General features: G+C 39.7%; 2 protein-coding genes across 2 annotated transcripts; both read left to right on the top strand.

Annotated features, from left to right (window-relative positions):
* The first annotated feature begins 22 nt into the window (after window positions 1-22).
* On the top strand, window positions 23-3,485 carry LOC109827403 (uncharacterized acetyltransferase At3g50280-like). The gene is made up of 3 exons (XM_020394418.1): window positions 23-183; window positions 1,934-2,404; window positions 2,676-3,485. Exons 1-3 carry the CDS (start codon window positions 160-162, stop codon window positions 3,483-3,485), a joined length of 1,305 nt encoding a protein of 434 aa, XP_020250007.1. The 5' UTR covers window positions 23-159.
* An 859-nt stretch (window positions 3,486-4,344) lies between these two features.
* LOC109827400 (putative leucine-rich repeat receptor-like serine/threonine-protein kinase At2g14440) lies at window positions 4,345-13,721 on the top strand. Its single transcript, XM_020394415.1, has 9 exons — window positions 4,345-4,690; window positions 4,956-5,496; window positions 6,216-6,682; window positions 12,452-12,593; window positions 12,725-12,796; window positions 12,908-12,979; window positions 13,084-13,155; window positions 13,249-13,320; window positions 13,405-13,721. The coding sequence occupies exons 1-9, from the start codon at window positions 4,624-4,626 to the stop codon at window positions 13,409-13,411; spliced, it is 1,512 nt and encodes a 503-aa protein (XP_020250004.1). The 5' UTR covers window positions 4,345-4,623; the 3' UTR covers window positions 13,412-13,721.
* The last annotated feature ends 441 nt before the right edge of the window (window positions 13,722-14,162 follow it).

The raw sequence follows: 14,162 nt of genomic DNA, 5'->3' as shown, positions 1-14,162 counted from the left end.
CTGCTCTCTCCCTTTGGCTCTGTCGTCGTCTCCCAGGCACGTGACTTCTCTCAGCTGCAGGTCGGGCTCTAGTTCGTTGGTGAAAGATATCAAGGATACTAACAAAAATCGATTCGGCCAAAGTCGCTTTTAGAGAGATTTAGGGCTCGGAGAGGGCTCATGGTCACCAACATCAAGAGCTTGGTAAACATTAGACTCAATTACCTTACTTTTTCAGTTTTTAACATTTTTTTGGACAGAAATTTTGTGCGATAATTGATTCTTTTTGTTAAAGATCCGACATTTCCTTGGGGTCGTGCTGGCGGTGCTGCCCCACCGCAGGAGCCACAGCAGGAGGTTAATGAGGTGAAATCTGTTTGGGTTGCATAGTGATTTGTTGGAGGAGCCACAGGAGGAGGTTAATGAGGTGAAATCTGTTTGGGTTGCATAGTGATTTGTTGTGTTTGGATTTGTGGGGAGAACCCTAGTTTCGTGGTTTGTGGAATCGAGTAAACTGTAGATAGCTGTGGCTTCAAGGACTATTGTGTTAGGTTTGTAGATGAATTGATGAGGATTAGTAGGAAGTTTAGTAGGTGCAGAATGTTATGGAGGTGAGATTCTTGGTGTGTCGTTCAGGTTATATGGATCGGGTCGGGTAACCCGTTTAATAAACGGGTCGGGTCGGGTAACATTTATACGGGTCGGATCAACTATGACCCTACCCGTTTGCCACCCCTAGTTTTATGAGATCCCGTATTCCAACTTATACTAGAAGAGGTCTGTGACGAGTACAACAATGCGGACCTTCAAATAAATTAGTCGCCCACTACATTTCACGAGTACTACGCCTTTCAAAACCCCTCACGCTGAGAGGCGATTTGAAGCACGACATTAGGCACCGTAATTACAGAAAATACGTACTCTTCCCTCTTCGCTATGCTACGACTCAGGACGCCCCGCACAGCGCACGGAGTTCTAATGGAATACGTACGTACTCATATTTTGCAGCACGTACATACAAAGGAATCTTTTAGTTTGGTTGAGAAAGAGTCACGGAAATGGTGGCAATAGATTTGCTTGCGTATGAGTATTTTACTCCAGAATGCAGTCATGATCCACATAACACGGAGCCGCAGTAGTACCCACGATGCATGTACATCAGTTCATTGCCATCGGATAACATATTTACTTATTATATAAGCCTGAAGGACTGACTACACCATGTTGAAGATTTGATTTTTTTTTTTTCCCTCCTCCTCCCCCCAAAAAAGAAAAAAAAAACAAAAAACAAAAAGTAAACGATTGGATCCATTAACTCGATCGCCCTCTTGGGACCAAGTAATTAATGCGCTCGATTTGTTGACCCTAACAAGATCATTATAGCCACTCAATTAATTGACTTGCCTTGGGGTACTAGAAACAAAACTGAGTTATTTGTTTTTGTTATTTTATCTTCTCATCTGTTTGAAAACGTACCTCTCTCTCTCTCTCTCTCTCTCTCTCTCTCTCTCTCTCTCTCTCTTTCACCTCTCTCTCTCTCTCTCTCTCTCTCTCTCTCTCTCTCTCTCTCTCTCTTTCCTCTTATTTATTATAGAGTAGCTCTAAGTGTCTCTATCCGTCTCTCTCAGTTCTAGTGTCACTCTCATCTACTCTCCTCTCTCTCCGAGACGTACGCTAGAAGGTAAGAATCTTTCAACCAGTTGAGACATTTGTATATAAGTTCATGTTTAGCTCGACTGATGAAGTTTAGCCTGCTAAAACTCTTTTTAGTTTTAGCAAATTCTAACACCTTGTACGCTAAGTACAATATTAATGCCTGAAGTTTCTGTCTTTTAACATATATATAAACACTTTCTTCTCTTTAGTAATATGCAAAAAGAGAAGATTTGGAAAACTCCAGAGTGATGTATTATATTTTGTTGATGCTGGCGGTCACATAAATTTTTTTTGACAGGCAATGGCTTCACCGTCGAAAGTTGCTCATCAAATATCTACGGCCATTGTTAAACCCTCTCCCCTACCAAAAGTTGAGGGAACCGAGCGTTGCAACCTAACGCCATGGGATCTCACTATGATCTCCCTCAACTACATTGAAACCGGTCTTCTCTTCACCAATCCTCCACCTTCCAACACCATGGATCAGGTTGCCGATTGCCTCAAAGCCTCGCTCTCTGCAGTTCTCTTCCATTTCTATCTCTTGGCAGGCCGCCTCGTCACTGAAAAGGATGACGATGGGTTGACAGTGTCGATAGAGTACTGCAATAACAAAGGAGGTGCAGAATTCATAAGGGCCGTTGCTGACAATATAACTGTCCGAGATGTTCTCGCAATCAATGCAGACGTTCCTTCCTTCATCCCGTCTTTATTTCCTTACTATGGAACTGTTAACTATGATGGCCACTCACTGCCTCTTCTTGCACTGCAGGTACAGAAGTGTTTTCCAAATATCTGGTTTTTTTCTTATATATCCCAATATAGATATTTTAGAAGCATATTTGGTCCGCCCAGTTTACATGTTGTTGATTATGAAACATATGAAATTATCCTATAGCTAGCCATCCAAGTTGTTGTTCATGGAGCCTTGTTTACACCAAGTTTACATGTCGATGGTTTCTCTAGTTTTTCGTTCTTTTAATCATCAATCTGTGGTCAGATTTTCTGCCGTGTGGCTAACTCAAGTATCACGCTCTGCGCAGGTGACCGAGCTAGCTGATGGCGTATTCATTGCTTGCTCCATGAACCACGCCATCGCCGATGGAAGTTCTTTCTGGCACTTCTTCCAATCATGGGCCGAAATATCCCGAAAAACTCTCAGAAGCGAATTTGATCAAGATTTCACCGTAACTCACCCACCAATTACCGAGCGTTTCTTCATCAACAACATATCCCCTCCCATCAAACTACCCTTCAACAACCCCGACCAATTCATCTACAAATACAAACCTCCCTCCAATCTCAGAACCCGATCCTTTCATTTCTCATCCAACTCCATCGCCCAACTAAAATCGACTGCCAACGATCAACCGGAAACCACCAGCTCAATCTCATCTTTCCAAGCCCTGTGCTCTCTCCTGTGGCGGTCGATAACCCGCGCACGAACTCTTCAGCCTGATGAAACAACGACATTTAGGCTCACATCGGACGCTCGACTGAAGCTCAGACCACCGTTGAGCGCAGAATACTTCGGCAACTTTGTTACCAAAATATGTGTCACCACAACTGCTGGAGATCTTTTGAAGAATGATATCGGATGGGCTGCGCAGTTGTTGAACCAGGGAGTGGCAGCTCACGATGATAAAGAGATCCGAAGTACAACTGCGAAGTGGATGGAAGAGCCAGTGATTTTGAATCCCTCTAAGTTGAGCATGTCGAATGTGTCGATGAATAGTTCACCGAGGTTTGGAGTATATGAGTGTGATTTTGGGTGGGGGAAGCCAGTGGGTTTAAGGAATGGCTCCACGTTCAAGGCGAACGGGGTAGTGTGGAGTTGGAGGTTCATCTCCTGACGGAGGTGATGGAGGCTCTGGAGTCTGATGAGGAGCTCATGAGTTTTGCTTCTCACTAGTAGAGTAGTTGTTTCTGTTGGGCTTGAATAAACAAGAAATTGGGTTGGAAAATGATGGATTGAGTGTGATGACGAGCATGTTAGTGTTGCTTCTCACTAGTGATGTTATTGTCTCTCATGAGCTCGAAGCAAAGAAGAAATGAAATTTTAGAATGTTTTTAGCATATATCTTTTTTTTTCAGTAAACAGTGACGTGTGTTCTCTTTCAAGTTCTTACTTAAATGTATCTCTATACTTATAAATCACTATAATCTCGAAGCAAACTTTATGGAAATTTCCTCTGTTTATCCACATGCGCGTAACAAGCGCCCTTTTTCTTCTGTGGGCTAAGTATGTTCAGCATTGACATCTTTGATATCTTCTTTTTTACTCGTAGGGGAGAGTCAAAGTTATTAATATCCGTACTATTAAGGTTAGTTGTACATAGATCCCCCCTGTAGTATTGCGCCTTGGTTGTAGCTAGATTTTGCAGACATATGAAAATTTTTAATTTTTTTTGCTGAGTGAAATTCTGCGGATATTACCCGTGGATAATATTAGCGAATCTATCTGGAAATAAAATTAAGAGTCAAAAAATAATCTAAGGGGTTCAAATCAGACTATAAGCATAAATCAGTTCCAAATCGCGATATTCAAGAGCCCTATGTGCAATTTAACCCTTTTTAAAAAGTTCCTCTCATTGCATTTTTGTTATACTCCGAATCTGCGTACTTGTTAATATACCCAACATTCACCCATATTGAACTTTTAGCATTTAAATTTAACGTCAATAATTTCATAATAGGGTAAATTAGCAAATACGCGTGCTTGGAGAGTAAATCTGCCAGTAGGATAGATTTTACAACTGGGAAATCCCTGTGCAATATGAGGGATGGACCTGGTGAAACAAAAAGATCAAAATTGTCTTGGTCAACCCAACCTATGTTTAGGCCTCCAGCTTCCAACAATCGCTCTCCAACGTTCACAAGCTTCTCTCTCAACAAAATAAACAAAAACCATAACCTTGACATTGGCTGGTTTGGGGCCTCCCTCCTTGGAGCTCCTCCTCAATCCATTACTTCTTCGCCATCGCATGAACAATGCCCATCTCTATCCTTCTCTTATGCGTCTTCGCTTTCGTTCCCTCTCTCTACGCTGCACCTAAAGGTAATCAATCCTCTTTCTTAAATATGCAAATATTTCTACTCATGGCAAATTTAATTTCTTGCTAATGATGAACAATACGATGTATAATTCTTTTGCAAGAAAATGCTGTCTAATTTCACCCTAATACATTCTCTATGTTAGAAGCTATGACTATGAAGAAATACAGTAAATAAAACTGCAATGCAGGCAAAATTGTGTGCACGCAAATTATTGAATTAACCAGTTTATGCTAAAAATTGTTCATGTGGTTTACTGAGATGTGCAGGTTTGTACCTCAACTGTGGTTCTACAAAGGAGGAAACTATCAATGGCATCAAATGGGTCCCTGACAATGTTTACATAAAGACCGGAAATGTCTCTGAAATCAAAACTCCGGGCATCATACCCGTGCTCTCTTCAGTCCGCTATTTCCCGGATACTTCTGCCAGAAAATCCTGCTTTGAGATTCGCAGGCTAGTCAGAAGGAAGAGATATTTAGTTCGAACGACATATTACTATGGTGCCTTTGATGGCGGTAAGGAGCCCCCAATCTTTGATCAAATCATCGACGGGACTAAATGGAGCACTGTTGATACTAGCAGTAACTATGCCAAGGGGTTGAGTTCTTACTATGAGATAATTGTTCAGGCTGCGAAGAGGGCTATAACAATTTGCTTAGCAAGGAACAATAAGACTGCATCAAGTCCGTTTATTTCTACACTTGAAGTGATTGATATGGAGGATTCTATGTACAATGCAACTGATTTTGGACACAATGCTCTTAGCACCATTGCTCGATATCGGTTTGGCCACAGTGAGTTTATGAGGTATGGATGTCTTTCTTCCTGAAATTAGAAGTGTTTCTATATTTGATATCAAATTGTTTCATATTTGGAATTGATATTTGGCTTAACATTCACTTGCTGATACTGCAGTCTTTATATATTGAATTTTAACATGATTTTTTCCCAAATACTTGCAACTTACAAATTACTGATTAAGAGTACTGAATGCATGCTCTCCTTTGTTCCTACTTTATAGCACTAACTTAAGGTTATTTAGGTTTTATGATGTACACTGAAGTTCTTATACCAGGAAATGAGGTTTACCTGCTACGGTCAATGGCTGATAGATCCTCTGTACTATCGCCTAATTGCAATGGACCCCGCTGTAGTTCTATTGTTGCAGATAGACCCCCCCAGTGAAATTCTTTTGACCCTTTATCCTCAGAATGTCTACTTGTCAAAAAACAATTTTATCTTCCTCCGATGGTAAAAGAGTCAAAAAGTAGAAACTACAGGATCCATATGCATTCGGGTGAGATAGTACAGGGGGGCTATCCGTGATTAATCCTATCATTTATAGTTTCTACACTTAACCTTGAGGTCTTTAATGGACATAACTTGTTACTGCCTACTTTCCTATATTTTCAACTTTCGTAAGCTTACATTTTTCAAGTTTTAATTTATATTTCATGGATTGAACATTACTCCAATGATGATTCCAGCACTGCAGTCTAACACAGTTACCACAATATTGTAACTAGCTATCCAGATGATCCCTACAACCGATACTGGATGCCCTTAAATGACCCAAAGAGACTAACTGTCGACTGTGCATTCAACATAACCTCAACCGATATATGGAACATGCCACCAGCAAAAGCATTGAGCAAAGGGTTCACAGAGAGCAAAGGCAAAGAGCTTATTATAAATTGGCCTGCGATGAATCTTCCAGCTTCCAGTTACTATGTGGCATTGTATTTCCAGGATAACCGAAACCCAAGCCCTTATTCGTGGAGGGTTTTCGACGTTAAGGTTAACAACCAAACATTTTACTCTGGCCTGAATGCTTCGACCAAAGGTGTAATGGTTTATGGGAAGCAGTGGCCTCTTTCAGGTCAGACGGAGATCAGATTGACTCCGGCTGCTAATATGGACAAGGGTCCATTGATCAATGCAGGTGAGATCTATCAAATTGTGACGATAGGACCAAGGACTCATCCTAAAGAAGGTAAACTTCTCTAAACATGTTGTGAAGTATCAGGTAGTGTACAAGAAACCACATTTATCTATCTCATGTTTTACAAGAAACCCCTGATCTGAAATGTTCAGGATAACTTATACAGCTATGATCATTAAGGAAATCATTAATTTTTCTATGAAGTTTGGTTCCTCAAACGTCTGGATGAAGGTCGTCATGAGAATTAGAGGTTAATGATAAAAATATTAACTCTTTAACTTCATCCAAGAACTAATATTTTTCTATACTTTGTTCTGAACTCTCCAAATTTGTGGATTTTAAAGTGCGGACGTCTGTCCAGATGTCTATTAGAATTCAAACTTATGAAAAGAAAACTTCATTGTAAAATTTCTCTAAATATGTTTCAAAAATATACCTACAAGAAACCTATTTATCTATATCATGTTTTTCAAGAACCTTCTGATCTGTAAAGGTTCAATGACAAGTCTCACGTCTATGGAGTTTGGTTTTTCAGATGTCTGGGTAGACATCTTATGGGAACTAAAGGTTAATTACGAAAATATTATTTATATATATATATATATATATATATATATATATATATATAATATATATATTATTATGAGATTAATGGGTAATCCTTATCATAAGAGGGGTTTCCTCCTATGACGCCTCTAAATCACATGATGAGCGACATTGTGGATGATCCGCTCCGTTGAACTTGATCTATATATTCTAAAACCTAACACGCCAAGTTTGGGGTGAACCCGTCGTTGTTTGACCCTTCATCCACTCGTATCAATTTTAACGTTTTGAATGAATAGAACTTTTCATATGGCTCGATAGAGGGTCAAAATGACGGATTTACCCCAAACTTTGGTGTGTTGGGGTTTTAAGAATATGTAGATCAAGTTCAACGGAGCGGGATCATCCATAATGTCGCTCAATCATGTGATTTTAGCGGCGTCAAGGAAGAAAATCCCTCCTATGACAAAGATACCCATTAATCTATATATATATATTATTATATATATATATATATATATATATAGTAAAACTTGTGTCAACTTAAGTGGATAGCAAAAAGTTGTCCACCAAACTTTTTAGCCATTGATGTTGCCTAGGGATCCATGAAAGATATGAAGATGTTTCTTATATATATAAATGAGTGGCTAAAAAGTTTGGTGGACATCCACTTAAGTTGACATAAGATCAACTATATATAAACTGTCTGTACAGACTGTTGTGCGCAGCGAAAATTTTGACAGAATTTTTGATGCACAATAAGAGAGAAAGATCGTAATAAGAATTCTCGTCTCATCAAGGAAACAAGAATCTGAAATAAATATCTTAACAAAGTGGGATATCAGCTCTTCATCTCATCAGTTCTAGGACTGGCCTATCGAGGGAACCTAAACTCTCTATAACAAATCAGAGCACGAACAATGTTTTTTTTAACGTGGTTCAGCAAATTGCCTACGTCCACGGGACAAGGAGGGGGATCTACTATTAGAGAGAAAAACAATATAAATAGGGTTTACAATCACACAACTCTCACAAATTAAACCCTCAAATAGGCTCCTTGCTTTTCTTCTCAAAAAAGTCAGCCTCCAAAGACTTTTTCTCTCTTAACAACAGCCTAATCCTCTGCCTTTTCTCTTTTCAGCCGCCAAAGCTATCTGCTCCTCCCCGTTCTTTTCCTTTGCACTAAGCCCTAGGTACTCAAAAGGGATATATATAGCTGCTGAAACCATCTCTTCACGCGAAACCTAGGGAAAAAACATTGAATAATTAGAGAGATCTCTCCATCTCTTCACGCGGAATTCCCTTTGCACGACCCGTTGGTTCTTAGCCTTGCTGCTCACACGCTTTGTGGCCCCTGCTTTTGTTCGCTGAACAACATGAGAAAAACATTTTTGTTGTTCACGTGATCCTTCACAACGTGGGGAAGGGCCTACGTTCAATTCCCTCACGCATTTTCACGTGTTTATAATTCTCTACATCGGTGAAGTTTTCCCAAAACTGAGCTGACAGCAACCAAAACAAATGTCTTACTTGTTACGTCCAGTACGAAGTGAAACAATTCACAACAACTGACTCAATCCACAACAAGTCGAGAACCCAAAAGAGAATGCGAACACTCTCCAAATATCGGTATCAACTCATCAAATCAGCTACATCATAAAGACTATCTACGTATCATCTTCCCCAAGGAATCAAGTCTCACGTAGTTCACCAAATGACCGCAAATGACCTCAATCCAATAGAAGAGTTCACAACCCTTCTTCAATATCATCAGCTCTGCGGCTGATAGCACCTCCAAAGGCCTCAAAGTGTAACAAATCAAACACCTCCACCTGAGGTGAACCAATGGCCATATCCAAATGAGAACTATATCCCCCAGCTACACTCGAATCAACCAACTCATCATCTGCATCCAAAATCAAATGATCCCCTAACTGTGTCACCTCAGCTGGAATCCCAAACGATGTAGTATGATCTGAAGTATGTGGAGTAATCTCCACTCAACGTGGAGTAGCATCATCCTCCACCTACTGCGATTCATCTAAGGTCTGTCTAAAACTCTCCACCTGCTGAGAGTCAATCGGCTCCCTCATTGAAGCCCCATTCAATGTGACATTATCAGACCAAATATCCAATTGAGTTTTACCTCCAATCACAGCAGTTGACAACTCTTTAATAGGATGACCTAAATATGTCGAAGCCTCAGTCCAGAAACTCTTCTACAGACCATTGCTTGATAACAAACACTGATCCTCCTCCAGCAAGGCACAGTTCTCCAAATTTGTCACTCTATCTAGTTACCCTAAGATTTCATTTCCAACGAAGTGTCTCGAAATGCCGTGAGCTCGGTTCCAATACTGAAACAGGTCCCTCTTGTACCTCTCCAACAAAATCAAAATGAAGTACATTCACTTTTCTGTCTATCTTACACTTCTTCAATCTGTTAGAGACTGTTAGGACTTTCTCCAATGGGGATTTGGTTGTAACTCAAACATGCCTAGAATAGCCACCGACAAAGGAAACCAAACATCTATTACCTCCCAATGATGCTCCCTTGGAAGGCCCTCAAATATCCACGTGAACATCTCCAGAATGACCCTTAGCACGGTGAATAGAGGTGTCAAACTTCACCTCGGTCTTCTTGCTCACATTAACATGTTCACTGGACTTCAAACTGCAAGTTTTCGTACCCTCTTTCAATCTATACAAGGAATCAATAGTGGAATGGCCAAGCCCCAAATATCGCAGTCTAGTCGAATCAATAGAAGTCACCACTTCTCCACCTGTCACTATACATCCAGTCAAGTAATGCAGGTTATTCCTCCTGACGCCCTTCATCACAATCTGAGAGTTTTCCACAATCTTGAGAACTATGTCCTTAATTCGAACATTCAGACCCTCTCCAACGAAAGCTCCAATCGAGATCAAGTTCTTCCTCAAGGAAGGAACATATCTCACATTATATAACTCCCTAACAGTCCCTGTCAAACATCTTGATGCGAATTCTTTCTATCCCAAGGATCTGGCATGTAGGTTATCAGCCATGTACACCACATCACTATCCAGCTTCTCAAAACTGGAGAACCATTCTCTTCTAGGACATACATGATAGGTCGCACCACTATCCAACATCCATTCAAATTCCTCCGAATAGCTATCTGTAGGACTGATAGAAAACGAATAAATAGAAGAGTCAGAAATATTACCATCCGATATAACGATGTTTGCTTCTGATAATGGTTGCTTTCCTTTTCTCTTCTGCTTATTCTTCATCCCCATCCGATATAACGATGTTTGCTTCTGATAATGGTTGCTTTCCTTTTCTCTTCTGCTTATTCTTCATCCATTCGTCGAGCTTTGGGCAGTCTTTCTTCTAATGATCAGTCTCCTTGCACCAAACACACTGATCTTTTCCAATTGTAGGATGTTCTACTCTAGACTGTGACTTTTAATTTTTTCGGTTTGGACTCTTCCCTCTTGCGGCCAACGCCTCTGCTAGCGGCTCAACTGAAGCCTCATTATCCTTCTTTCAAAGCTGATAATTCACAAGTACAGCAGTCACCTGACTATACGAAATAGATGTCTTCCAATTAATCAGAGTAAGATCGAAGGTCTCATAATCCTCGTCGGGTAAGGAACTCAACAACAGCAACGTCTTGTCCTTATTTTTAAAAATGACATCCGCATTCGCCAAATCTGCTAGAAGATTTGTGTAGGTGTTCATGTGATCACTAATTGAGGTTCCCTTCTTCAACTAGAAACAATAAAGTCTTCTCTTTAAATGTAAGCGGTTCTCAACACTCTTTGTCAGATACTTGCTTTTGAGAATCTCCCAAATCTTCTTCGCAGAAGTCTCATTCATTACATCATATTTTAGATCTTGAGTCAAACAAGACCTAATCATACCACACGTCATTCGATTCATCTTCTTCCAAATCTTCTCTTCAATATCATTTGGCTTGCCATCTAACTTCAAGGTATCCTTCAAATTATATGCATTCAGCGTATCCAAAACCTCGTATCTCCATAATCCAAAGTTGTTTGTGCCATTAAACTTCTCCACATCTATCTTCATAGAGTGGATATTCACTCTGAATGGTCTTCACGCCAGAAGCATCACCATCGACACCCGAAGCACCTTCTTTCTCAGACATCTTACTCAATGCACCAACGAACGAAGAATAGATCCAAAATTAAAAAGATAGAGTCTTTACCAAAAGATCCCACATTTATCATCAAACAAAGCCCTAGATGAGCTTTCAAATCGATATACTCTTCTAACCAAAACATAAAACCCTAGATCTGAATCTGGACTCTGATATCACTTGTTGTGCGTAGCGAAAATTTCGGTAGAGTTTCTGATGCATAATAAGAGAGAAAGATCGTAATAAGAATTCTCGTCTCATCAAGGAAACAAAAATCTAAAGCGAATATCTCAACAAAGTGGGATATCAGCTCTTCCTCTCATCAGTTCTAGGACTGACCTATCGAGAGAACCTAAACTCTCTATTACAAATCACGGCACGAACAATCAATTTTAACGTGGTTCGGCAAATTACCTACGTCCACGGGGCAAGGGGGGATCTACTATTAGAGAGAAAAAGAATACAAATATGGTTTATAATCACACAACTCTCACAAATTAAACCCTCAAATAGGCTCATTGCTTTTCTTCTCAAAAAAGTCGGCCTCCAAAGACTTTTTCTCTCTTAACAACAGCCTAATCCTCTGCCTTTTCTCTTTTCAGCCGCCAAAGCTATCTGCTCCTCCCCGTTCTTTTCCTTTGCACCAAGCCCTAGGTACTCAAAAGGGATATATATATATAGCTGCCGAAACCATCTCTTCACGCGGAACCTAGGAAAAAAACGCTGAATAATTAGAGAGATCTCTCCATCTCTTCATGCGGAATTCCCTTTGCACGGCCCGTTGGTTCTTAGCCTTGCTACTCACACGCTTTGTGGCCCCTGCTTTTGTCCGCTGAACAACACGAGAAAAACATATTTGTTGTTCACGTGATCCTTCACAACGTGGGGGGCCCACGTTCAAATCCCTCACGCGTTTTCACGCGTTCACACAGACATCTAGTAAAATGCAACAGTCTGAAAAAGGAAACTTCGTCGTAAATTAGCAGATTCACTAATATTAGTCATAGATGAGGAGGATTTTCTTAAACTAAAACAGGCTATAGACTAATCAAGTTTCTTGCAATTTAACCAGAAGAATTTACCATATTGAGTTCACTCTTTTTACTATAGATGTTGCTCTTTTTTACAGCAATTTCAATGACGAGATTGGCAAGAGAATTTCAGAACCCACCATCAGATTGGAGTGGTGATCCCTGCCTGCCTCAGGGATACTCATGGACTGGTGTGACTTGTGCTGTTCTTAATGTCAATTATTACAAAATTGTCTCATTGTAAGCATTTTTAGATTTATTTCCATATTTAAACTAATTTTGTTTCGGGAACAACAAAAAAAATTGTTTTCTTGTGAAGAGAATAGCTAAAGTAGAATTTTGTATGATGGCCCCTCCTTTGGCTTTGACAGGAATCTAACAAACCTTGGTATATCTGGAACTTTATCCCAATCCATAGGAAGGCTAACAAGCATTGAAAGCATGTGAGTATCTTTCTTTTCCTCTAATTAAATATTAGTAAAAATCAATATTAATATCCACAAAAATGTTCTATGGTTTTGAAATTTGTAAAGAAGAACTCGTTTTATTTGCAGAGACGTCAGCAATAACAAACTCTCTGGCCCCATTCCAGATGCATTCAAATCTTTAGCTGGTTTAGTCTCTCTGTAAGCTTCAAATACCTCAAATCTCTGTATTCCCCCGCCCTTGATATATATAGATAATTCTTTCTTTGATCAGAAGCTTCTCTTTTCTACTCATACAATTCTAGGCGTTTGGAAAACAACGGTTTCAAAGGACCAATTCCTCCATCTCTAGCAGATCTCCCGAAGCTTAAAGAACTGTAAGCCCCCAAATTTCTTCGAAGAATGACTTAATCTTCCATATGAACAAAAGATAATATATAAAACTCGTGTTTCGATCTTATGGCTTGCAGACACCTACAAAATAATCAGCTTGAAGGCCAAGTTCCCGACGCTGTTAGGAACAAACCTGGCATCGATATCCGGTAAGTCTAGGAGTAAACATTTTTTTTTTCTCCCCACATGAAGTCTTTAGACTGTGTGGTACACTGATATTGTTTATTCTGTAGTACCTAAATGGAGTTGCGAGAGGATTTTATGAGCTCTTTTACGTCAATGGCGAAAAGCGTATAGATTGGGCTTGTAGATTGCAAGAAGCTAAGAAGGGAAGATTTTCTTGAAGGTCAAGTGTATGACAGTGTTATGGCTTGAGGCTCACAAATTATGATTGATTCTTATTGAATAAAATGCAACACATCATGCAGGTGTACTGACATTGTTATAGCTTGAGGCTCACACATTACTATTATCCTGAGAACAAGTTGTGTATTTGTTCCCTGAAAAACTAATGATACTAAACGAAGGATTCATTAATAAATTCATTAGATCTGATTGATTCTCTTTATTGATAATATGATTCTGAGACAATTATTTAGCTTATATCTCAACTAATAGAATTCCATTTTCATAATTTTCTATGCAAGGGTAGAATTTGTAATAGGGAAATATGTCTCGTATCTGATACGCCTGTCAGAATGTCATTTTGCGACATTTGGAATATTTCAAATGTTTCCTACATATCTGTAGGTCTTACTAGTCAAGAACTCCCCACAGAAGTTCAGGAGTCGGGAACTCTGCGAGTCACGGGTAAAAGAAGAATTCATCAGGGTATATCTGTTAAAGTAAGAGAGAGAAAATCTTGGGTAAATTTCCCTTGAGTTGAATATTGAGTGTACACATATATTTATACAAGTATAAGAGGGTGATGTGTGTTCTCACAACCAATGTGGGGACTAAAACCCATTACAATACATTATTATCAACAGCC

The sequence above is a fragment of the Asparagus officinalis genome, unplaced genomic scaffold (assembly GCF_001876935.1).
Source record: "Asparagus officinalis unplaced genomic scaffold, Aspof.V1 AsparagusV1_Un171, whole genome shotgun sequence".
Classification (NCBI taxonomy): Eukaryota; Viridiplantae; Streptophyta; class Magnoliopsida; order Asparagales; family Asparagaceae; genus Asparagus; species Asparagus officinalis.
The sequence above is the reverse complement of the archived record's forward strand: the minus strand, read 5'-3'. Positions and strand labels throughout refer to the sequence as shown.

What these genes read in the sequence shown, in the direction of transcription:
- LOC109827403 (XM_020394418.1), top strand. Translation starts at nt 160, where the DNA reads ATGGTCACCAACATCAAGAGCTTG. An exon ending in TCACCAACATCAAGAGCTTG is followed by an intron (nt 184 to 1,933) that starts GTAAACATTAGA and finishes TTTTTTTGACAG; the next exon opens with GCAATGGCTTCACCGTCGAA. An exon ending in TGCCTCTTCTTGCACTGCAG is followed by an intron (nt 2,405 to 2,675) that starts GTACAGAAGTGT and finishes CGCTCTGCGCAG; the next exon opens with GTGACCGAGCTAGCTGATGG.
- LOC109827400 (XM_020394415.1), top strand. Translation starts at nt 4,624, where the DNA reads ATGCCCATCTCTATCCTTCTCTTATGCGTCTTCGCTTTCGTTCCCTCT. An exon ending in TTAGCTGGTTTAGTCTCTCT is followed by an intron (nt 12,980 to 13,083) that starts GTAAGCTTCAAA and finishes ATACAATTCTAG; the next exon opens with GCGTTTGGAAAACAACGGTT. An exon ending in CTCCCGAAGCTTAAAGAACT is followed by an intron (nt 13,156 to 13,248) that starts GTAAGCCCCCAA and finishes TATGGCTTGCAG; the next exon opens with ACACCTACAAAATAATCAGC.